This window comes from Stegostoma tigrinum, chromosome 39, assembly GCF_030684315.1.
Source record: "Stegostoma tigrinum isolate sSteTig4 chromosome 39, sSteTig4.hap1, whole genome shotgun sequence".
NCBI classification, from domain to species: domain Eukaryota; kingdom Metazoa; phylum Chordata; class Chondrichthyes; order Orectolobiformes; family Stegostomatidae; genus Stegostoma; species Stegostoma tigrinum.
The window spans coordinates 3605618-3632286 of NC_081392.1; the positions used below are offsets into that span (position 1 = coordinate 3605618).

At 43.5% G+C, this 26669-nt stretch overlaps 1 protein-coding gene across 1 annotated transcript in view; it reads right to left on the reverse strand.

Moving 5' to 3' along the window:
• Positions 1-208: 208 nt before the first annotated feature.
• The window catches only part of LOC125447819 (inositol-trisphosphate 3-kinase A-like), an 80343-nt gene continuing 53882 nt past the window's right edge, over positions 209-26669 (reverse strand). Inside the window, exons 4-8 of the mRNA XM_059640903.1 lie at positions 10331-10547; positions 7067-7271; positions 6045-6146; positions 4744-4815; positions 209-3313 (exon numbers count right to left, since the gene is read on the reverse strand). Of these exons, the coding sequence (XP_059496886.1) occupies positions 3110-3313; positions 4744-4815; positions 6045-6146; positions 7067-7271; positions 10331-10547 (800 nt within the window). The 3' untranslated portion in view covers positions 209-3109. The remainder of the gene's footprint in view (positions 3314-4743; positions 4816-6044; positions 6147-7066; positions 7272-10330; positions 10548-26669) is intronic.

Below are 26669 nucleotides of genomic sequence, written 5' to 3' on the forward strand. Positions count from 1 at the left end.
TTCCAATTTTCAGCTTTCACAGTTCTGCGTGTTTTTGAATAATACACTGCATGTTTGGGCAAATTCAGATCGGGAGCTCTAGGCTGAAATCATTGGGGTTGTCTGGATTGGGTTTGTACCCAAGACAGCAGGCAAATTGATCCAGAGTGAGTGATTGAGATGCTGGCAGTTAAAGCATTTTTAAAAATGAGAACAAGGTCCACAGATGTGTAAATATGTAAAAATCCTCAATGAGAGGCAACTTTATTATTACAAAGAATCGGTTAGTTAACATTATATGCAAATTCACCCAGCAGTACAATTTTAATGCAATATAAATTATAAAAAACATGCAGATTCCAGTATTTTCCAGCAATTGTTCATATGCATAACAATATAAGGATAGGGGGCTTAACACTTTTTCATGGATAGCTTTGTAAACAATGTGTGCTTGAATGTATTGGGAGCTGGTAGATAAGACTTCAGCCTAACGCACAAAAGGTAGGGGTTTCCATTTGCGGGGAGTTATGGTTAAATTTGGGAGAGCAGGACAGTCAGGCACAGGTAGCTGGCCTGGGTATTAAAATCAGTTCAGTTAATTGAGAAACCAATTAGTGGGATGACACTGAGTCTGGCACTGTCAAAATCTACTGCTCAACTGTTGGAAATTTTACTGAAGGCAGAACTTGCTCTCCCTACAGCATTTAATAAACAGCAAAGGCTGAGTGCACAGGTCAGACCATTGGTCCGTGCTGTTTTGACAGTGCCTATAACCAAGGTGAACATCCTTTACCAGTTCTGGTCCACTTAAATGCAGCACACTGTCAGCTAGATGCTGCACAAAGGCTCTCTCCCTCTCTCTCTAAACTGCACTAAAAAGTCTGGCAACTGCAAAACTGCAACTTATGTACTGGCAGAATCAAGCAAACTTTTCAATCTAAATATCCCACGGACAAGATAGTGGGAACCTGAAGGAAAACTAACACAGAGTGTAACAGACTAAATTAACCCTTTAAGGGTCAGTTTAAATGCCAGGCTTCTCTGCCTTCCTGGAAACAAGGTTTCTAAGTATTTACTACAAAAGTCTTTTGTCTTATTAATTATCAATGTTAAACAAAGTTCCTTCCTGCTGCCTGTGGTGAGAGAGAGAGAACAGGGAAAGTTCTACTCTAACCAATAGATGAAAGCAGACCTGCTTTGGTGCAAATCACTCCCCAACACTGCCCCATTTCACACTCACCCAGAGGATGTTCTTGATAGGAGTTTTTAATGAAACAATAAACGGATAAGATGGTCATACAAGAATTCATCACCATCTTCTCAAGGGCAATTACGGATGAGGAACACTGGCCTTGCCAGACCTGCTCGCATCCCATTCTAACAATTTTTTTAAAAAAAACTTTGGATTTTGAAATAAAAGTAGTTCACCCCAACAGCGCTTCTCTGCAGATTAAGGTCCCATTCTGTAGCCTCATCACAAGATTTGGCCTTATAGGAGAGATAAAACCCTTGCTCATAAATGGGGGGAAAAAAAAGAAAAAATTGGTTAAGACACTTTGCAGTTAAGATTCAGTGTACACAGTCCTGTATAGTACAACAAATTCTTATACATAAGGCAAAGACCCCTGTAAAGAAGAAAGTGAAGGGTCAGAAATATTTACAACAACTCAACTTGATTTTGTTCTAATAAATCAGTGCTGCCACTGGGACTATACTAAGAGAGATATAGGCTCGACGTTTCGTGCAGTGTAACTCTAAATCTGCTGGTTCAGACTCGGGTTGCATAAGAACTCCATGTTTATCTGCTGCTCAGCATGGCCTAGCCCCCCTACTGTATCTACAATTAGGCAGGCATTTCTTGCTCACCTAATCCACATGGAGAGAACTGGTCCCACGTCAAGAGTACCGGACACGTGCAGAATACAGCCTTAAATGGATAAAGGTACAAATGGTCTTTGAGAGTTTATAAAAAAAACTTTTCCAGTTTACTCCCAGGACAAATGGATTGAATTACTGTCCAACTTTCAGCAGAGTATCAGCCCAAATCAAACTCCAAAATAAAGCCAATGAGGAATGAAAAATTTTGCAGCGAAACTAGCCCCAGGAACAGAGGGAAACTGAAAGACTAGGGTGTTATGAATGGGTAAATAGCCCGAAGAATTCTGTAATTCAAACTATTTACTTCTTACTCAGCTAAACAAGCTCTTCCCCCATGTCAAATCAAGATCAGACTTAGAGATTTTTTTTTCACAATTTTTCTTTCACAAGGTTTAACTGTGTTTACGTGATCAATGAGCATTTTCACCATCACCTGAATCCACCTGGCTTCTCTTTCCCTTGCCCAACATCATCATCACCCCTGACCACCTGTTCACCACCACATTGCAAAGGGCAGGAGTGGCGGGGGGGGTGTGCAGCTCTCAAGTCTATTGTCAATGCACAGTGCAGTAGGGTGGGATGCAGGCTGTCCCAACAGGAATTTCCCTTGGGTGAAAACACAAGTCCTAAAAATGATAAATCAAGGAACAATGGAAAAGCATTTCTAGTCTGTAGAAAAGCCACAGGTCTCGGTGCCAGTGGAAGGCTATTGGGTTTGATAGTTCAGTTCCTCAGCTTTATAAACATTTTCGAACAGATCCAGTAAATACCTCTACTCTCGCCGGTGTCTCTGCTCAAGCTCCATATTAAAAAAAAGTGTTCACTGACTGAACCATTTGCAGTGTCTGCTCTGCACTGACCCACAGGAAACAATGTCCATGGTTCAAAGTTCAAACTCCCTCTTTCTACTTTCAGAGGTCAGGCAGAGTATTCAGAAAGGTCAACGTCACGATGTAGACACAGCACATGAATCCTGGAAATCATACGTGGCCTCCGTTTAGCTTTGTTCAGCCATTTTACATCCCACACCACCAAACCTCCCCCCACCCCAGACTAACATCCCAACTGAGTGTTGCATCCCTCCTCTGTTACCATGACGTGCTTCAGAACTTGTCAGAGGTGGCGAAGGAGGGAAAAGTTTCCAGAGAAGAGTCCAACCCACTTTGCTCCCCACATAGGGGGCTGTATGTCATCCTGAAAGTGGCAGACTTGGCTGGCTGAGAATGGAAGGCCCACAGGCTGCCAAAATGAGTCACCCCTCAACCATTTGGCAGATAATGTTGATGAGGTTGTCCATCCCCCACAAGTAGCCATCCTCCCGATTGCCCTCGACCCAGGGCACCCTGTGGTTCAGTGTCCCATGGTCAGGTAACAGCACCGTCTTCCCAAAGTCAATCATCCAAACCTTTGCCAACTCTGACTTGTCATGCACGAAGAGGAGAGAACTTCCAACCACCTGGAAAGAACAAAACAAAAAGAGAGAGACAAAGACATACTTCACTGGTCAGGAGTCAGAGGTCACTGCAACAGAAAAACAAAAATCAAAAAAAAGGCCATTCAGCCGAGCTGTATTTCTGTTCAATAAAATCATGGCTTATAGTTGACTTCAACTTGACTTTCTCAGACTTGCACCACTTCCCTTCATTCCCATCGTGCCCAGAAGTCTTCTGATCTCAGTCTTGAACACACTCATTGACAGAGCATTCCAACGGTACACAAACCCCTGAAGAAATCTCTTATCACAGTTTAAAAGGGCAGAAGATAATTTATGACATTTGCTTTTCGTGCATTTTCAGCACATAGCTATTAATTAGTCCAAATTTATTGCCATCTCAAATTGCTTGAGATAGCAGTGAACTACATGTCATCTCGCACTGCTGCAATCTGAGCCACAGTGTGTTATTAAGGGATGAAAGGTGAAAGAGATAAAAGATGCCATCAGCTCAAGTGAGCCCAGAGAAGGAAGCAAGTAGTTGATTCTTAAGGACTCCATGGTTAACCAACCCAAAGACAAATTTTTTTAATCATCCAGGAATCAAATAAGTGTGGATCTCATTAACGTACAAAAACACTTCCAAATCAAACTGTTGAGAAATCAAGAGTGTGTGGAGACTGAACAGTTAATCTTAAGTAAGTGTTGGAGAACCATCCATACCACAGCCACGAAGTAGTATGGGGCAATAATTATAAAAACAGAATTCCTGCAGTAAAGATAGAGGCCATTCAGCCCATCAAGTCTGCACTTACCCTCCGAAGATCATTGCACCCAGACAACCAACCCCATTCCCATAATCCACATTTAACACTGCCAATCCTCCCAACGTGCACATTTTTGGACTTTGGGAAGAAACCAGAGCACCCGTTGGAAACCCACACAGACATGGGAGAATGTGCAAACGCCACACAGATCGTCATCCAAGACTGGAATTGAACTTGGGTCCCTGGCACTGTGAGGCACCATTGCTAACCATAGTGCCACCCAAAAATCAATACTTGACAAGTCTCAAACACTGGCAGAAGTAAAGTGGTAGTGCAACAACATGAAATGGAAATATAAGCAGCAACTTAATCCTGACCCCAACTCAAAGATTATGAGTCGCAGGTTGGAACAAACAGTAGACCAAAGCAGGATCTCTAAGCAGATCCTGGATAGCCTTATTATATAACAAGGAACAAAAGCAATGGCAACAGCTGCATCTACACAGATCTTTCTTTGATTCTGAAAGTATCACAAGCATTCAGATCTATTTTTCCTTGCGAGCTGCTTCTGGGATTGCTGTACATTTTCAGCTATGATTTTAATGCATACATGGTTGACGTAGCAAATAGGTCTGTTAGTTCACAGTGGTCCGTACACTGAGTGGGTAGACAGGGAACATGCATTACCTCATGTGTGTTGAAGAACTCAGAGCCCTCTAGTGCTGTCCTCAATTCTTTCAACCGCGTCAAGTAGTTTCTCTGCAATGGAACAAGACAGAAACATTAGCATTATTTACGTGAACAAGGTGAGGTAGGGGGTGACACCAAAACATGGATGTGGTCGAAGCGGAATTTGGCAGTGTCCATGTAGTGGTGATGAAAGAGAGGAGGTCTGTCCAATCCCAGACAAAGTAATAAGGGAGCAATTTGTGAACTCTGACACGATGGAGGAAAAGACTACTTGTCGCCTTTAGTTTCCTCTGACATTCATGGTTGATTGATGTGGCCCCCACTTCTCTCTTCTGGTGTCCCTATAATCTTGACTCATCAGTACACCAAAAAGAAGTCCACCTTGAATATATTCAGTGACCCAGTCTCCATTCTGGAGAAGAGAATTCCAAAGGCTGATGACCTGCAGAAAAAAATTCTCCATCATAAATGGGAGACTCCCTCGCTCCCCAGCTCTAGGTTCCCCACAAGACGGAACATCGTACCAGCATCCACCCTACCAAGCCCCCTCACCACCATTCTTTTCAGTAAGATGAGAGGGAAGGTAGTGGCACAGTAGTAATATCACTGGTCTGGTAATGCAGACCCACAAGCTGATGTTCTGGGGGAATTGGTTTGAATCCCACCGTGGTAGATGATGAAATTTGAATTCAATAAAATAATTCTGGTATTAAATCTGTGTCTAATGGTGAACATGTCCTTAACCTCATAAGTTGTTGTAAAATCCTATTTGGATCATGTGTGCCCAAAAGGCAAAGAAATCTGCTGTTTTGTAACTCCTGTCCCACAATAATGTGGTTGGCTCTTATCTGCCTCCTGAAATGGCTTCATTCACCACTCAGATCAAGGGCAACTGGGAATGGACAATAAATGTCAGCAATTCCTACATCCTAGACAGTAAAGAAAAGAAAGGCACCTCTTGCCTTCCTAAGTGCCATTAAGTATAGCCCCAACCTGCGCTGCCATTCTTTGTAAGGCAACTCTTTCAGTCCAGGAATCAACCGAATGAATACTCCCTGAACCACTTCCAATGCAAGTATACCCTTCCTCAAGGAAGCTAAAGCTGGTTGCAGTATTCTAGCCCCACCAGGGCATTCTACACTTGTAGCAAGACCGACCCTACTTTTACATAACATCTCCTTGCAATAAAGGCAAACGTTCTAATTGCCTTCTTAAATGCTTGTCGCATTGGCCTTCCACCTTTTGACAGAAACCGGTATCTGAAGGAATGTGGCGGTGGAGGATAGATAGATCATTACCAAGATGTTTCGATTGCTGTCTACAAAATCTTCCAGCGCTTCCATGACCTCCTCTTTGAGTCTGGTTTTCTTGAAGCTTGTGCTGCAGGAGCCATCAGCCTTCTGAGTATATGAAAGAGAAACAGAAATGTTTAAACCTAGTGAAGACAGATGTACAGATAGAAGTGAAATGAATACTAGAGACACTATTTCCCCCAACCCCGCTGTCTCTTCTTACCCATTAAACTTCCCTGAAACCATCTGGCAGGTTTGGAACACTTTTATACCTTAACCTCACTGCCCCACCTTAGGAACAGTGTATTAGCTTCAGAGATGGTACAGCATAGACTCTCCACAATTATGCTTGGTTGACCAAGGTTAAGTAACAAGGGGTCATCATATACACACACGGGTGTAATTAACCAAGTGATTAGTAAAGTGATGTAAGGAAAAGCTTTTACATGTAATGAGTGTCTAATGTCAAGAGTGGACTGCCAGACTGTGGAGCCATATTAAACTGAGGCATTCAAAAGTGGACTACAGAGTTAATTGCAGCGTTATAAGGAACACAGTACAATAGCATCAAGTCCATTGTTCCTTCTGACAGCTGACTCAGACAGAATGGACTGAGATTCCTGGTTTAGACCCTGAAATTAAAACAGGTTAAGCAGTGAATGGATCTAAATGTTCAAGATATTAAAGGAAACAGTATAGAGACAGAAACTTAGCTATGGTGGTTAGGGAATCTTACATCAAGAGACATTGTCAAAAAATTAGGGATAGACATTTCTGGAGTGAAATTAGGGATTAATTCTATACACAAAAGGGAAACAGTCAACTTCTGCAATTTGCCAATTATTAAATTTTAAAACTGAGACGGATGGGATTTAGGAACGAAAGGCATTATGAGAATTAAGGCAGAGGCAGGTTTGATCGTGGATCAGCCATGGCAGAAATGGCTCCAGAAGTTAAGTGGTCTACTCCTTTTCCTAGCTTTCTCTGACGATATTGATTCTTGACTGGCCCATGCAGTCCCCACCTACCCTGATTCCTTCTATCCTGAACCCAAGTGTTGCAGTCGAGCTGAGTGTCTCCCGCCATTGCATGTAACGTGGCTTCAGAACAGCTTTCTGCTCGTGCTCCTCCTGTGTGGGGGCATTTGGATCCACTGCAATCATCTTTTCATACATGTCTTTCCGCAGTTTGGGCTTCTCACGAGCTTTGGTCAACTCTTCCTCTAGGTATGTCCTTCAAAATGAAAGTTGAGTTCCAGAGTTAGAAAAATGTGACGGGACTAAACAAAAACTAAAGCCATCGCTACAATTTGTAAAGATGTTATACTGTACACATTCACCAGTTCAGATCTCTCCTTCCTCTCTCAATCTGCTTCCTCCAGCATACCCTATTCCAACCCATGCTTTTCTAATCCTCGTCTCTTGCCATTCCTCAATTTTCTTCACTCCACCACTGACAGACGCACTTTTAGCTGATAGAATTCCTTTCCCAAATCTTTCCATCTCTCTTCCCTTCAAATGTACCACTTGAAAACTATTCCTTGAATCTTTTGGATGCCTGCCCAAATATTTCATGTGGCTTAGTGTCAAATTTTGACTCGTTACGTTACACAACATACACAAGAGAAACAGAAACAAATTCAGCCCAACTAGTACGCACCAGTGTTCTGCTCCACTTCAGTCTTTCACTTTTCTTCACTTCAATCCATCGTAACCCTCTATTCTTTTCTCCCACCTGTGCTTGTCCAGCTTCCCCTTAAATGCATCTATACCATTCCCTACAACCACTCTTTTTGGCAGGGAGTTACACACACGCACGCACGCACACCATTCTTTGGGTAAAGGAGTTTCTTCTAAATTCCTGAGTGGATTTCTCTGGAGTAATTCATATTGACAGCCTCAAGATGCAGTATTCTCAAGGGAAATGTTTCTCATGTATCTACTCGATCAAAAGCTTTCATGATTTTAAATATCTGTAACAGATCACCACTCAAGTCTCCTTTCTCAAAGACAGAGAGACCCTGCCTGCCATCCCTTCCCTATTGGGATTAAACTCTGAAATATTATCATTAGTATTATCTTGTTAATGGGCCTGGATAAATGCATGTTATTGTCGATATGACATCCCGTTACAAGCATTCCAAATTCGTTAAGTCCCCTGAGATATGAACAGGAGACGGACCTGAGGCAGCAGCCTGTGTGAGGTGTGATGATCAACAGCAAGGTCCAGAAGGTTGTCAGAACAAATTCAGTGAGGAAGAGAGTCAGGCACAGAGAGTGGAGGACACAGCAGCTGTTTGGCAGTTGAGTTTAAAAAAAGCCACAGATTTCAGAGTGGAGCTTGGACAACAGGTATTGACTCAGACTGAGGTTTGGAGATCTTTCAGTGATCACAGAAACAAACTTCAAAGCAAGAACTGGAGGAACAGGAGCAGTGTTGAGCAAAAGAGGGACTGCACAGAAGCAGAGATCAAGGGAACTAAAGCACATCATGGCTCGAATATCTCCGACCACCAGAACAACCGACTGCTCAGGAAGAATGCATCTGAGCAAAAGCGCGAGTGGGTGTGCGCGCGTATGCACGTGCATCTGAGTGTGCATGTGCATCTGAGACAGGGACTACGTGCATGCGTGACCATCTGGGACAGTGTGAGCATGTGTATTTGTGTGTCTGCCTGACAGTGCGCGCACAAGTTCACCTGTCTGTCTGCCTGAGAGAGCAAGTGTGACAGTGATTCTGTGTTCAATTATGTCTGTCTGCCTGCCTGAGTGTGTGTGTGAGAGAGAGAGAGAGAGAGAGAGAGATCGATCATAGGTAGATATGGAGCACACAGCTTGCAGCTACAGCAAAACATTGCACCACTTCTAGCACCTTAAACACCAAGATTTTGGGAGTAAGGATCTGGGAAAGATTGAGAATTAGGCAACCTACTAGCAAAGGAACAAGCAGTAGGTTAAGAGGTCACACATTGCCCTGCATTTAAATACAGCTGAATAGAAAGTTTGAGGGCGCTTAGCAAACCACACATTTCCATTCTGGTCTAGTTTTCACAGGCTAGCATGCCACAAGCCCCATGCTCAGATGTGTGAAGTAATTTGGCTAAATGCTGTTGCAGGCTCCTTCAGAGCTCCAAAGCTGCAATTCCAACCACCTTTCTAGCTCAACCCGTCCTGTGCTCAAAGCTGCAACAACTGAACAGGGAAGAAGGAATAACAGTGTGAAGCTGGATGAACACAGCGGGCCCAGCAGCAACAGAGGAGCAGGAAAGCTTGACGTTTCGGGTCGAGACCCTTCTTCAGAAATGAAATATGAGATGCTGTTCCTGCATCTTTTGGGTGGTGTCATTGTAGCAATGCAGGAGGCCAGGGAATGCAGCCCAAGTGTATCAATGTGGATTTCACAAGCTTCAAAATCTCCCCTCCCCTGTCCACATCCCAAAACCAACCCAGCTAGTCCCCGCCTCCCTAACCATTCCTCCCAACCCCATCTCCTACCCACTAACCTCACTCCGCCTCCTTGACCTGTGTCTCCTCCCTGGACTGACCTATCCCCTCCCTTGAAACTTCACTCACCTGGCTGGGCTCATTTCCCAAAACCAGGTCCAGTATAACCCCTTTCCAAGTTGGACCGTTTATAGACTGTCAAGAAACCCTCATGAAATGGTCCTCACAAAGCCCCTTGCACCAAGTGAGTCCCAGTTAATATTTTTTTTTTGGGGGGGGGGGGGGAGAAAGCAGTTAAATCACCCACAACAACCTTGTTGTTTTCACATCTTTCCAAAATCTGTCCACATATTCTCTCCTTCATCTCCCACTGGCTGTTGGGAAGCCTGTAGGATACCCTCAGCATTGTGATTTCACCTTTCTTAATTCTGAGTTCTACCCATATTGCCTCATTGCATGAGGCCTCCAATGACTCCTCCCTTAGTACAGCTGAGAGATACTCCTTTACCAATAATGCAACCCCCCCACCCCTTTACATCCCTTTTTATCACACCTGAAACATTCAGCTTCCAGTTATATCCCTCTTTCAGCCAAGTCTCCATAATCATAGTTCCAAATACTAACCAAAGCTCCAAGTTCATCTACCTTGCCTATTATACTCCTCACACTGAAACCCGTGCATTTCAGACCAAATTCCCTGCTTTTTCCAGCAGCATTTCCCGGCCTGTTCCCCTCCTCCCCAGGAAGTCAGTCCTGGTCCTGCCTGGATGTAACCTTTATATAGGTCCCAGTTTGTAGTTCAAGACTCATTCAGACCATGAACACCCAGAGTGATAACAGCCAACTTACCGCACCCCCATCTTACAGTCCATGATTGAGGGGGAATCAAACTCCGATAACAGATCGTCCATCTGGTTATAGCTGTCTCCATCTTTGTCCACCACTCCATAATAGCCTGGCACATAGGGACGCAGTAAAGGATCCTTCATCAAGGATTCCAAACACTGATGCTCACATTCGCAGTACTTCTTCAGGATCTTACCGTAATCTCCAGCTTTAAAGTTACCTGAAATAAACACAGCAAGCTTTGTGAACATGAGTCATCTTTCAACTGTTCACATTAGTAAATGTAAATCTGCAGATAGTATTATAACCACAAATTAGTGTGCTAATGGATTAATGAACATGATTTATGGAGTTATATTAAAAATTATTAACACCTTAGAATTCTGATATGTCAGGGTCCTGATGGGATCTCTCCCAGAATATTGAGGGAAGCAAGAGAACAAATTTCTGGACATTGATAGACACTTTTGTATCCTGTTTGGCCACAGGTGAGGTCCCAGAGTACAGCAGAATAGCCAATGTTGTCTCATTATTAAAGAAATAAGTATAGAGGGGATGTCAGAGGCGGGTTCTTTACACAGAGAGTTGTGAGAGCATGGAATGCGTTGCCAGCAGCAGTTGTGGAAGCAAGGTCATTGGGGTCATTTAAGAGACTGCTGGACATGCATATGGTCACAGAAATTTGAGGGTGCATACATGAGGATCAATGGTCGGCACAACATTGTGGGCTGAAGGGCCTGTTCTGTGCTGTACTGTTCTATGTTCTATTTCTGCAGTCACCTAACTCACTCCCATATCCTAACCTCAACCTGTCCCCCAAATTATTCTCTTGTACCAGACAAGGCCTGATCTGTGAGTGACAGTACTTGAAAGGAGAAAAGGGATCTGCTACTGACCTTCTCCCACCGCAACGGGATAGTAAATTTCAGTCAAATACAACTAGACCAACGACATCCAAGGCTCAAGTGTGTGGGACTCCCAACTTTGAGACAGAAGTTAGTGGGTTCAAATACATTCCAGAAACACACAAAACTCCAACGTAGCACTGAGGGAGTGCTACATGGTCAATGTTCCGTCCTCTAAATGATATTAAACCAGAGCTCCAGCTGCCTTCTGTAGCGAAGATGTTACATCCCATCCCTCACTCCAAATACAAACAAGGGAGTTCTTCTCAGTTAGAATTTATGCCTCAACCAATAGTTTATCTGGTTCTCATAATATTGCTGTTTGTAGGATCTTACTGTGCAGAAAGAAGCTAACTCATGACTTGTCTGTCACAACTGGTGTATTCATTGGTTGTACAACACTTTGGGGTATCCTGGAAGCATGGAAGATACCACCTTATTGTTAGCTTTCCTTTTGATGACAACCAGAGGAATAAAAACCCTTCAGGCGTTTGAAATCCAAGCTTTACAGCAGATCTTCACCAGCAGATTACACAAGGATAAATATTCCGCTATTCTGGACCAAGCTTAATCATTGATGCTTGCTCTGAGGAACCCTGGTTACTGTTCTGACGGAGCTTTACAACAGGGAGTAATCAAATTGAACCCCGGTGTGGTCATTCTCATCCATCAATCTCTATTTTCACTTTCCTCTTTCATGGTGCAAGGTAGGGCCTTACGGACTGTAGTGGATCAGAGGGACCTTCGAGTTCAGGTGCACAGTTCTTTGAAAGTGGAGTCACAAGTAGACAAGGCAGTGAAAACAGCTTTTGGCACTTCATCAGTCAGGGCATTGAGTACAGAAGTTGGGATGTTATGTACAGTTGTACACGATGTTGGTGAGGCTGCACTTGGAGTAGTGTGTTCAGGTTTGGTCACCTTGCTATAGTAAGGATGTTGTTAAACTAGAAAGACTGCATAGGAAATTTATAAGGATGCTGCCAGGAGTCAAGGGACTGAGTTATGGGGAGAGGTTGGACAAGCTAGGACTTTTATTCTTTAACATGTAGGAGTCTGATGGGGGATCTTACAAAAATAAAAAAGATCATGAGAGGCGTGAACAGAATGAATGCACTCAGTCTTTTTCCCAGGGTTGGGGAATGAAGGACTAGACAGCAGCAGTAAGAGGGGAAAGAATACATGGGAACCTGAGGGGCAACTTTTTTAGGTGGTGGTACATTTATGGAATGAATTTCCAGCGGAAGTGGTTGAGGTGGTACACTAACACTTAAAAGGCATTTGGACAAAAATTTGGATAGGAGAGGTTTAGAAGGATTTGGGCCAAGTGCAGAGAAACAGGGTTAGCATGGATGGACATCTGGTCGACATGGACTAGTTTAGGCTGAAGGGTCTGTCTCTGTGCTGTAGGACCCTATGACTCTAACCCTGCTCTTATTAGGGTACAACTCTACAATGCCTGAGATAGCACATGCTTTAACCAACAGGTGAAGAGCATTGCCAGCTTGTTTAACCACAGGGAACATTAATAAGGTCTGATTCTATACTGACAAGCAGACTCTCCATTTCAAGCTAACAAACACAATCAGCACTGGAAATCAGAGCCACTGTAATTGGTTCCTCTCTTCCACACCTCCTCCCCCCCCCCAACCAATCTACTCCAGTTAATCCAATATCGCATCTCTCTCCATGGTACTCAGGTTGCAATAAAACAAACTAAATATAGACAGTCATCACTGTTTGCACCATCCCAAGGGGAACTTATCCAGTGAGTTATTAGAAGAACCAAAGCTATTTTCTCAGTGCTGGCTATTCTCTGAAGCAAGTGAGCTACACAGTGACAGAGAACGTTCAGGGCAAGGTTACCTGCGTGTCCTGCTAACTGCACCCAGGGATAGCGCTTCTTGAAGGAGACAACAAATGGGGACCAGTGTACCATAGTCTTCAGTTTCTTCCACGACTTATTCTGCAAACGAATGCAAATTAAACAAAAATAAAATCACAAGATCTGGAGTGACCCTCTCCCACATTACCTCATCCCAAAGTCATCAAGACCCACCCAACCGCCATCCATAAAACCTCACACCACAAACAGCAATATGTTGAGGACCAGATAAACTATTAGTCGATGTATAAATTCTAACTAGGAGGAACTCCCTTGTTTGTATTTGAAGGCACATCCACTAACAATACCCCGCTACCCCGCAACAAGCTATTGATGGTCCTGTCCCACCTTGAAAGCTGTCAGCATCCCTATCATACGCAAATACTTCCCCACCCAACTCTATTTTTTAATGCATTCATGGAGATTTGGGGATTGCTGGCTAGGCCAGAATTTATTGCTCACCCCTAGTTTCCTTTGGGGTGGTGATGAGCTACCTTCGTGAACCACTGCAATCTTGTTGGCGTAGGTCCACCTCACAATGTTCTTTGAGAAGGGTTCCAAGATTTTGCCCAACTGACAGAGATGCTAAAGCAGAACACTATGGGTGAACTTGGATGAAAAACAATAACATGAACTACTTTGCCCTGGAGTCTTTTACAGGGTAAAACGTGCCATGGTGTTTGAGACGGGGGTGAAACAGAATTTGACACAGAGCTAGAAGGAGAGATTGGGACAAATGGTCATAGCTAGGCTAAATAAGTTTTAGGCGTAGCTTCAGTTAAATGGAAGAGAAAGAGGTGTAGAGACTTAGAAATAGATGTATGGAGCACTGATCCAGGTATCTGCAAGTTATTCTGCCAGTTCTACTTATCACTTCAGCTCTGAGTACTGACCGTACAGGCAATGCTTAACAAAGACAAAGACAATCTGGGTATGTGAGAGGCTAGAATTGCAAGAGCACTTTGACCTTAAATGGATTACGTGGGGCTTCAGGATGGTTATTATTCTGTGTGTTTCTGGGAAAATGGGGTACATGTGGCATTGAACTATTTATGAGACTTAAAGCCTTAGTAAAAAAACCTTGACTATTAATGAATCATCTGACATTACTGCGAGTCACACAGTGCTGTCTGCGTTTTATGGACCCTGCAGTTAATACTCCTCTGGATCTTCTTCAAAGATGCGTTCAAGCCTCTCTCTTGAAACATTCCCTTTCCTTTGTCTTGTAGTTGTTAAAGTGAAACAAATTATAAACAAGGGCTACACAAATAGCAAGGAAGACATGAGCATTTGTAATGAGTGTTTGTAGCCTGTGAATATTTGACTTGTCTTTTTGTTTTGAAGACCTCTACGACCAAGATCACAACTTAAAATTGTGGCATTTGTGTTCTGAACTAATTTAAACCTACCCTGCATCTTGTAAGCTCAAAGATAAACACACAGCCTCTTACTCAAGCTACAACTTCTCTCCTGGAAAGCCAAACACAAGCAGCATTCCTCAAGACAGTCGGCCTTCTCAGTAGAAGGTCCCATGAAGGAAGTACTTGTTATGTAACCACATGCATTCAATATGTGCTACACGTTCTGCCCGAATAGTTGCCATGCATGTCATCCCAGGATGACCTCTCACAGTCACTTCTGAGCACAATACTGTGCATTCACCATGAAGCTGGCTCAGCCAACTCATTCCCCTTTGTGCGAGAGTCAAAAACACATACAGCTTCACCCACCCACCCAAGGTGGGCAGCCCTCAACATATACACGCTCACACAGCCACAGAGAGACTACCACATGGTGCAAGATGAGCGCGTTACTTTTCTCGGGCAAGCTTACTCATAAATCTGCATTTAATCTGCACTAAATTGCATTGAACTGCAACATATAACATCTGTGTACTATCGTTTAGTTACTCCACTATTAATTAACCATACACTAATTGTGTACCACCTGCACATATTGATAATCTTCTCATATTGGAGTCCAGACTATTTAAATAAAGTGGGACGAGTTCAACATTGATCGAGGTCAGAATACTGATTAGTAAATTTCAGTCACCACAAATCAATGTCTTTTAAGTAGTTCTTATTCCTGTCACTCTGTGCCTTAACCTCTATCCACGTACACTCTACTCCTATTCCCCAACATCCACCGCTGAACTACTGTGCTGCATTGTTAAAATGTGACTGCATTCCTACTGGCCGACAGGCATGAGCTGAATGTCTGACCCCAGTTTGAAACCTCAGTCCCTGTGATATTGCAATGATCCAGGAGGCATACATGTGGGCACTGGGCCTTAGAATCAGCTCAGCTGGGACTTCAAGTGAACAAACTAGCTTTTGAAATGGGCTTATCATCAGAGGTAATAAAATGTGAGGCTGGATGAACACAGCAGGCCAAGCAGCTGCTTGGCCTGCTGTGTTCATCCAGCCTCACATTTTATTATCTTGGAATCTCCAGCATCTGCAGTTCCCATTATCTCTTATCATCAGAGGTTGTCGTTTCAGCTGCTTGGGCCTGAAGCACTGGAATTCCCCTCTTAAACACCTGTCCCTCCTCCTTTCAGACACTATTAAACCTCTTTCATCAGCCAAAACATTGGGTTACCTCTCCTAATACTTTTACATGTCTTGGTGTCAAATCTTCTTTGTTAACACACTCGTGAAGCATTCTGGGATGTGTTTTGCTAAATGAAGGTGCTTTATATTTGTAAGTTTGATGAAATACAGAGGATCTCTGATAGCTGAATCAGATGGTTTACTCAGTCAATTAACAGCCCACTCTAACTCCACAGGGTCCATAGCCAACCGTTCAGCACAAACCACTCTCCTGTCCACAGCAGTTTGCATGAATAAGTCAGCCTTTTTCACAAGCAATTGATGCACAAAGTACTTTAAGATAGTGGTGTTCCCTGACACACAATCTACACTGTATTTTAACAAAGGCACATCTACAGGCACTGGCTGGGTGCCAACTGTCATGATGTCTTTTGCTGCTGTCACCCAGGATATTGCTTGTTTCATTGTGCGAACATCCTCAGATTACAGATCTATTGGTGACATTGCGTAGCACAGAAGGAATGTTTCATGCATGCGAGCTCCAGCGTTTAGGAGCCACAACCATTCCCGTCTGTTGAGAAGACAAGCAATGAACTGGAACATATTGACAACATAGCATTCCTACGCTGGGTGTTACAGAGCTTTGTTTTCTTCCTGTGACACTCTGCCACTTAACATACATTGTACCAAGGTAGTACTGAGACTCAGGAAAGTTTTGCTCCCTTGATACCCCAAGAAGTTTGGGTGGGGGGGGTGAATGTTTGTATCTTAGCTACGCAAGCAAGACCATCTCAGCTAAACTTGCATTTAAATAACGCATTTAACATATCAAAGTTTCCACACACATTATCAAAGAAAATTCAAACAACTCAAGGTTAGAGGAGACCCAAACTTCATCTAAAAGGTAAGTTTTAACAACTACCTTAAAAGGAGCAAAAGGTAACAGGATAAATTAGAGGTAATTGCAGAGCTTAAACCCTCGACAAGTGAAAACACACACATTGCAGTGGAGTTAAAATTGGGAATACTCAAGACCACAAAGGAGCATAAATATCACAGATAGTTTCAGGGCTAGAAGAGAAGTGAAAAAAAGAGAGGAACGAGGCCAGTGTTCCCTCTAATCTTCTTTCTGGCTGCATGGGTCTTCAAGATCTGTGCATGGCAATGACGTCTGGAGCATGGAACCTTGGGGCAGTTGCATATGCATGCAATTTAAAGGGAACATTGGGTGAGGTCATGGAGGGTATTGTTTGGAAACAAGGATCAGAATTCTAAAAGAGATATCAATTGATCACCACGGAGCCACTGTAGGTCAGCAACGACAAGTGCGAAAAAGTGAGTGACAGCAGATGGAAAACAAAGGACACAGGAAAAATTATGCAGGAGGAAGCAAAATAAGGGAGGGAGGGAGATGAAGCAGCAACGGGTGAGGAGAATTAACTAGGATTGCTACTCCTCATCACTATCCAATTCCCAGCGCTGACTGAATAAGTGAAGCTCACGTTGGGCAGAGGAAAACAAACCTGAAAACATGGGAACGGCGGGAAAACCAGATAGAATTGGTGTGATGGGTAGCTTGGGGTACAGACACTCAAGAGTTTACAAGATGGGTTAAATCACTTCAGTACATATGGGGCTCTGGATTTGGATTGGCTGAAACTGCATGACAACAGCCAAACTCCCACAAATACAGATTAGCCAGTGTAAGATGTCACAGTTAATCAATAGAGGATTTGTTTTCTGAAAGCAGAATGTGATGCCAGAAATGCAATGTCAGAAAAAACACCCGCGACCTATTCTCAAACCAACACTTTGTTACAATTCAGCCAGCCAGGATAAGGGGCAGTAAGTTCCACATCAAACAGGAGTGAGGGAAGCAGGGCACTTTACGCCCCATTTGAGGGATCTTGACACTGTCTCACTCCATTATGATGCTGCCCTGCACAGGCTGAATGCTGGTTCAGCTTCTGCAACTTGTCTGTAACCTAAGTGATGACACATCTTTTCCATTACAGTCTATTTGTGGTTTCTGCGGATCTCTCAAGTCTTTTTTTTTGTGTAACACAAGTACGAGTTGCAGCAAATCTGGCAGAAACCACATCCACATGGACAACTTTATTTTCAATCTATGCAGCTGTGAACTGGCACATGGATTTAAAAAGGCCTTTAGGAGCAGTGCTAACTGCTGGATTGATAAAACTCCATTTGCAGCCTGGTCAACAAATTCACATATCAACACTAAGATGTATTGGACCAGCAACTAACTGACAATTTTAAACCAGGATTTTTCAAATGTACAGGAATCACTTCTTGAAACAGGGTGTGTTTGATTTGTGCTCAGTAAAGTGTATTTATATACCATTTTTAAGATCACAAAACATCCCAGGGTTCATCATCAAACATCACTGTGACTCAGTGCCAAAAGTAGTAACAGGGCAGCACGGTGGCTCAGTGGTTAGCACTGCTGCCTCACAGCGTCAGAGACCAGAGTTCAATTCCACCCTCAGGTGACTGTCTGTGCGGAGTCTGCATATTCTCCCCGTGTTTGGGTGGGTTTCCTCTGGTTTCCTTGCACAGTCCAAAGATGTGCAGTTCAGGTGGATTGGTCATGCTAAATTGCCCACAGTGTTCAGGGATGTGTACCTTAGGTGGGTTATAAGGGGATGGGTCTGGGTGGGATGCTTCAAGGGTCGGTGTGGACTTGTTGGGCCCAAGGGCCTGTTTCCACACTGTCAGAATTCCGTATTCCAAGGCAAAAGGCCAAAAATTTACTCAAGATGGTAGATTTCAAGGAGGACAAGATTTAGCCAGAAAAGTTTAAAGAGGGAAATGCCAGAGCTCAGAACCCAGCCAGCTAAGCACACAGCCACCAATGCTGGAGTGATGGAAAACGGGGATTGACAGGAGGTCAAGACAGGAGGAAGAGAAGAGGATAGAGGTTGTATCTAAAAGCAAGGACACACTCGATGCTGCAGGACAAACAGACAGAGAAAACAAAGCAAAACTTTCAAGAGACTAAGCAGACATTAGGTTGACCTTTTGCCTTTCCCTAACCAGTTCTGCAATGTATGGGTCAACTCACACCCCTCATAAAAATGGCTAAAACAAGCACATTGGGTGCAACACATCCTATAAGCCCTGCCTGTAGCACCCAACAAATTAATAGAGCAGGCTCCCTTATATTGACCAGCCAAATCTTGCACCCACTGCACTAGTCTGATGCAAGTAATAGATCAGAATTCAACAGAATGACCACTTGAAAAAAGGTTCATGAGACCATGCACTCATCATACAACCCACTGAACACAGGGAACCTGCTGTATGGCAACACAGCATATTTGGATGGTTGAGATACCAAGGTGTAGAGCTGGATGAACACAACAGGCCAAGCAGCATCAGAGGAGCAAGAAAGCTGATGTTTTGGGTCTGGATCCTTCTTCAGAAAAATGCTCTCTCATATTAGGATGGTTGCTACTCACCCTCTCCCACCAGCTGGTGGCCAGGTCTCTCCATACCATTCCCACTGTCTTGAAGATAACGGGGGCACACATCAGAACAAAGAACTACTAAACAGTGGGAATTTGTTCTGATGCTCACCCGCACTCTGCACCAGGTTCTGGATTTCCAGCGTTTGTAGTATTCAGGTTTTTTTAAAACCGGGACCCTGCTATCCAAATAAACAAACAGCACAGTGCTATTGGGATTGGAACAACAAGTCTGAATTCACAAGCTCAAATCCCACTAAGGCACATTGTGAAATTCAATTCTATAGAATTGTAGTCTCGAGGAGGCCATTTGATTCATTGTTGCTTGTGCTGGATCTTCAAGACTGTGATCTAATTTATCTCCCAGCTTCACTCTTTCCCATTCTTCTTGGGATTAAAAGTGAATCTGTTTTCAGAGAGATCATTCCAGATCATCACAGCCTCATCATGTAAAAGAACTCTCTTCATCTTCCCTATGGGTCTTTTGTGAACACATTAGATGTGTCCCTCTGGTTACTGACGCTCCCAGTGGAAGGTGTTTCTTCTTAATTACGTTATCAAAACTGAGCAACATTGATTGCAATCAGGACCTGGTCATCAGCAGGCTGAACCCAGAGGTCAATTACCACGAAAACGAGGAAAAAAAACCCCCAAGCTGTTATTCAAGAATGGAATTTGATCCTCCTTGCCACTGATTCAGTTCCCACAGAGATAAATTCTCATTGCCCATTAAAGCAGCATGATTCTATCATATCACAACCACCGGTCAGGTAGGTTGGCACTAGCATTGAATTGAGGCTCAGATGCCAGACAATAATCTAACACTGCCCTTATGCCAAAATCAACCTAATAGAAGCTGTCAGTCATAACACACAATGGACGGGATGAAACATTTACCAGTTTCACTAATCACGTTGTAAGGCTATCTCCCCTGCCCAACAGAACACTTTGCATACCTGCTCTATGTGGCCAACGGTCTAATTACAAACCATTTCATCACTAAAGCTCCAGTACTTACCGTGCTTTGACAAGATTCCAGAAGAAAGTGATTTCAAGAATTTGAAAGCTCTGAAGGTTTATCTGCAGGAGCCGAGGGTTTCAGCAGAGAATGTACAGAGAAGGCAAGACCAACAAGGTGTAGTGTGGGAGATTAAAAAGTCAGCAACCCCAGACCAAAATCACCAAAAGGGCAAAAAACAAAGAATGCTCCAAGGCAGCTACTGCACAAGTGTGTCTCCACAGTTAATGCTGCAGCTTCCTGATTTTATTCCATGTCTCAGGGAATGTCAGTAAGACACACCCCTCAGTACGTGACAGAAAACATACTGACGGTTGCAGAAGCTCATGCCTGGGAAATGATGTCAGAAAACGACCTTGGTTCAGCTTGTTTGTTTTTACTCTCACTTCACGACTTGGACAGGATTAGACCACAAGAGTTTCAGTCGATCCAGTCAGAGTTTCTGCTGTAGTATCAGCTTGAACTGCCTCTGCCACTTGCTGAGACAGACAGATTCTTTCAACTCTACTGGACAGAGACCTGCACACTTCCAGTTTCTATGAAATTGGAATGGCAAGGACTTGGCAACTCTGGCAGATTTGAGATGATTACCCAAAAAAATTATGACAGAATAAGATTCTGCCCCTCTAAATAAACAATCAACTTCCTTACACAGAAGGCTTGCATTACATTACTGGACCATTGCCCAAGAATTTATATGGCAGTCACTGCACTACAGATATTGGTACTGTGCAGTATAATAAAACTAAGCTAAGGCTTCTCTTGGTTCAGAACTTGTAGTGTCACATTTTTTGCAAAGTGCTGAATTCAAATCACAGGGCCAATAATTGCTTAATGGCTAAGCAAGACTACAATGAGTTCATCTATTTCCAGAAAGAAATTCCACAACATTGCCTCAGCAAAGACAATGGGCAGACAAGTACTGATATAGTGCCTTCACAATCTTGGGCACACCACAGTAATTTTCAGCCAATTAAGCACTTCTTGAATTGCAGTGATTGCTGTAATCTTGGAAATATGGCAACCAATCCGCACATACCAAGATCTTACAAACAGAATGTGGTAACAATCAAATCATCCACTTTGATGGTAGCCAAGAGGTGAGCATCGGGGAGAACGCTCCCCCAGTAATTAATATTACAACCTCCATTGATACTGCAGACTGGGCTTCAGTTTAACTCTTCTGCATTTCTTTGGTGTAAAACCTCAGTCAAATTCTGAAATACTGGGAAAGAGTGACAACACAAGATATTTCCAATAAAATTAGTTCACAGCATCGAACAAAGTTGTCAATGTGATACAGATAGTAGGAACTGCAGATGCTGGAGAACCCGAGATGATAACGTGTCAAGCTGGATGAACACAACAGGCCACGCAGCATCAGAGGAGCAGGAAAGCTGACGTTTTGGGTCTAGATCCTTCTTCAGAAATTCTTCATTTCTCTAGAAGGGTCTAGGCCCAAAACATCAGCTTTCCTGTTCCTCTGATGCTGCGTAGCCTGCTGTGTTCATCCAGCTCTACACCTTGTTATGTCAATGTGATGTATTCCATCTTAAAGCCCACAAATGAATAGTTATGGTACACTGACCAGCACTCGGGGTAACGAAATACCCAAATATAACATACACAAAAATTACTATCGACTGTACTGCTCTAGTTGTGCGCATACATCAAAAATGCAGTCACGAATAGTCAAAGGCCAAATGATGAGAGCGCTTTCAGGAATTGTTAGAATGAGACTGGGTACGCAGCTTCATAACCCAACTGAAAAGGCAGGATCAGGAAAAGCTGCACCATTAAAGAAACCTCGTCTGCTTATCTGAACTCAATCTCACCCTCAACAACAACTTCTTTAATTCCTCCCACTTCCTACAAAGGGGGTGGCCACGGGTACCCGCATGGGCCCAAGCTATGCCTGCTTCTTTGTAGGATACGTGGAACAATCCCTCTTTCAAAGCTACACTGGCCCTATCCCACATCTCTTCCTCCATTACATTGATGACACTTTCAGCGCCGCCTCATGTTCCCACAAGGAGCTTGAACAGTTCATCCACTTTACTAACACCTTCCACCCCAACCTTAAGTTTACCTGGACCATCTCTGACACCTCTCTCTCCTTCCTGGACACCTCTGTCTCCATCTCTGGCATCCACCTGGAAACCAATATCCAGTTTAAACTTACCAACTCCCACAACTACCTGGAATATTCCTCGTCTCACCCAACTTCCTGTAAAAAATGCCATCCCCTATTCCCAATTCCTTCGCCTCTGCTGCATCTGCTCCCGAGATGAGGCATTCCACTCCCGAACATCCCAGATGTCCTCTTTATTCAACAACCGCAACTTCCCCTCCAGTGATCAAAAATGCCCTCGACCGTGTCTCCCGCATTTCCTACAACTTATCCCTCACACTCTCTATCCGCTATAATAACCAAAACTGAATCCCCTTCGTCCTCACGTACCACCCAACCAACCTCCAAATCCAACGCATCATCCTCCGACATTTCCACCATCTGCAATCCGACCCTACCACCAAAGACATTTTTCCCTCCCCACCCTTATGTGCTTTCCAGGGGGACTACTCTCGCCATGACTCGCTTGTCCGCTCCACATTCTCCTCCAGCCCCATCACCCCTGGCACTTTTCCCTGCAACCGAAGCAAGTGCTACACCTGCCCCTATACCTCATCCCGATCCCAGGCCCAAGGAAGACTTTTCCCATCAAACAGATGTTCACTTGCACATCTGTCAATGTTATATACTGTATCCGCTGTTCCTGTCGTGGCCTCCTCTACATCGGGGAAACCAAACGGAGGCTTGGAAACCGCATTGCGGAACACCTGTGCTCTGTTCACAACAAACAACTGCACCTCCCAGTCGCAAACCATTTCAATTTCTCCACCCCGGGATGACATGTCCATCCTGGGCCTCCTGCATTGCCACAATGATGCCACCCGAAAGGTGCAGGAACAGCATCTCATATTTCGCTTGGGAACTCTGCAGCCCAAGGGTATCAATGTGGATTTCACAAGCTTCAAAATCTCCCCTCCCCCGACCACATCCCAAAACCAGCCCAGCTTGTCCCTTCCTCCCTAACCATTCCTCCCACCTCAAGCCCTAGATCCATCCCCTACCCACTAACCTCATCCCGCCCCCCTGACCTGTCCATCCTCCCTGGACTGACCCATCCCCCCCAACTCCCCACCTACATTCGCCTTCACTGGTTTTAACCCCGCCTCTTTGACCTGTGTCTCCAGCTTCTATCCACCTCCCCGTCTCCCTATTTATTTCAGAATCCCCTTCCCCTCCCCCATTTCTGAACAAGGGTCCTGACCTGAAATGTCAAGCTTTCCTGCTCAGCCTGCTGTGTTGATCCAGCTTCACACCGTGTTATCTCTTGTATTCATTTGAAGGCTGGCTTAACTGATGAACATAGCATTACCCGATGGCCTGGCAGCTGCCCAAGCAGATACAGACATGGCTCCAGAGACAGACAAACTCAACTGAGGAAGTTCAATTGAAGTGTATTTGATGCAGCGCGCAGCATACAATGCTTTCTGTCTCAAAGACTCTAGTTAATACTCCCCAGACCCAGACCTCAAATAGGGTTAATCCTAGCACCAACTAAAACCAGAAGATGATCTGAACCCAAGATCTCTAGGTCTGGGTGCTAAGGAATTGAGTCAGTGGTTGCAAAACCAAGCCATGAGGAAAACCTTAAGACCAGCTTATTTGTCTGATCTTTAACCAAGACACTCAAGGTTCCTCTAGATGTACAAATAACTATTGTAACTTTTTTATTCAAAAAGGGAGACAGAAAGCATGAAACTGCAAGCCAGTTAGCTCATGTGGAAAACATTGGAAGTTATTAAAGATGTCTTAACAGGGTGTTTGGATAAATTCAAGGTAATCAGGCACAATCAATACACTTTTATCAAAGGGAATCAAGTTTAGCTAATTTATTGAAATTCTTTGAACTAACTTGTGGGGGAGATAAAAGGGGACCCAGTGATGTTTGGCATTCAACAAGAAGCCTCAAAAGGTTACTGGAGAAAACAAATGCTTATGGTGAATAGTTCCATATGGGCTAGGAAGCAGACAGTAAGAATAAATGTATCTTTTTCAGACTGGCAGGCTGTCAGAGCAGTGTGGCACTGGGCTGCAGCCTCAACTCATTACAATTTCTATGAATGGTTTTGATGAAGAGATCAAAAGGTATGGTAGCTAGATTTGCTGATGACTTAGATAGGTAGGAAGAGGACTTGTGAAGAAAACATAAGGAGTCTACAAAGAGAATATAAATAGGTTGGGTGAGCGGACAAAGATTTGGCAAACGGACTACCAAGTAGGGAAATGTGAAATTTTCTATTTTGGGAGAAAATTAAAAAAAGAGCATATGATCTAAATGATGCTAGCTTCAGCACTCCAAGACGCAGCGAGACCTGGGTGGCCTGGTTAGTCAGCAGGTACAGCGAGTAATTAGGAAAGCTTATAGAAATGTTATGGTTTATTGCAAAGGGAACTGAATGCTAGCGTAATAATGTTATGCTTCGGCTATACAGGGCATTGGTACAGGGCATTGGTGAAGTTGCACCTGTGCACAGTATGATCATCCTACTTACAGAAGGACATTATTGAGTTGGAAGCAGCTCAGAAAAGGTTTACTAGACCAGTACCTGGGAAGAGCAGACTGGTTATGAGGAAAGGCTAGTCAGACTAAGCATGTAGTCTCTGGGGTTGAGAAGAGTCAGAGGTGCCTTATTTGAAGCATAAAAGATGCTGAAGGGACGTGATCAGGTGAATGCCGAAACACAGTTTTATCGCGTGGGAGAACGTAGAACTAGAGATTATAGTTTAAAAATAAGGGGTGATCCATTTAATATACAGATGAAGAAACATTTTTTCTCTCTGTGAGTTAATTATCTTTGGAATTCATTTCGACAAAAGGCAGCAAATGCAGAATGTTTAAACTTTTTTTTAAGGCAGAGGTAGTAGATTCTTGATCAAAGGTAAAAGTAAAATCATCATAGTCAAAATCTAGAACTGAAAGCTACTCTCAGTAATGGTGACTGTGCAACTACCATTTATTAAAGTAAAATCCCATCAAGCTCACTAGGGGCTGGAAGGAAATCTGCTGTTTTTACCTAGTCTGACCTCCAAAGTCTCACGTGCCCTCAAAATTCCTTATGCAGTCATAACAAACCATTACAGGGAATGGACTGCAGTGGTTTGAGGAGACAGACAAGGACTACTTTTCTCACAGGCAATTAATGCTGACCAGTGATGCCCACATTCCAAAGAACTTTAAAATTCCAAACCCTTGGTTATTAGAATCTATACAAAAGAAAGTGTGGCATCAGTATGAGACATACTGCTTCCTGTCTTATGCCAGAAACAGTGGTTGGATTAGCACATTTACAGTAGCTATTCTGACAGCTTCCAAGAGCCAGTGCTGCAGGACTTACAGGAACTTATGAGTCATAGTCATGGAGTCATACAGCATGGAAACAGAACCTTCAGCCCAACACATCCATGCTAACCACATTTCCTAAACTGAACTAGTTTTATTTGCCTGCGTTTGGCCCATAACCCTCAATCTTTCCTTCTCATATACCTGTCCCAATCTCTTCTAAATGCTGTAATTGTACTTAGCTCTACCACTTTCTCTGGCAGTTCATTCCATGTACACACTACCCTCTGAAAAAGTTGCCACTCGGGTCCCTTTTAAATCTTACCCATCTCACCTTAAACCTATGCCCCTCAGTCTTGAATTCCCCTAATCTGGGCAAAAGACCTTGGCTATTCATCTGATCTATGCTCATGATTTTATAAACCTCCATAAAGGGCCAAGGGGTGACTTTATGTTCCAGGGGGGAGAAAAAGCCCTAGCCTATCCAGCCTGTCCTTATAACTCAAACTCTCCAGTCTCAGTAACATCCTTGTAAATCCTTCATGCACCCTTTCCAGCTTAATAACATTCTTCCAATAGCAAGGCAACCAAAACTGTGCAGAGCTCCACACATGGCCTTACCAATGTCTAGTACAGCCGTAACATGACTCCCAACTCCTCTACCCAATGGAGATTGAAGTTAGTGTGATCAGAACAGCCAAAGAGACTGGGTGACGGGATAGAGGAAGGGGACAGGGAAACTGAAAACAGGCAAGGTAAGCTCAAAAATATCAAAAGGAATCAAATAATCATGACAATAGCATCAGGGTATTTCCAACTGAAGTCATCATATCCTTACACCCATGCTGTTTAAGGAAGGTTATAAGTCATGTACCCTGTTGTTCAACGAGAGGAAAAATAAGCAGGAAGGAGAACAAAAGGAAGGAAAAATTTCCTGCACCTGGAGAAAATCTGAGGCCAACAGAAAACTTTTTTTTCCTGAATTCCAAAGCAGACTCTGAGAAATAGAAGAGCTACTTTTCACTCATCTGTAACTAAACAATATTACAGAGGAACAGTTTATAAACTTGTACTAAGCCAGAAAAAAAA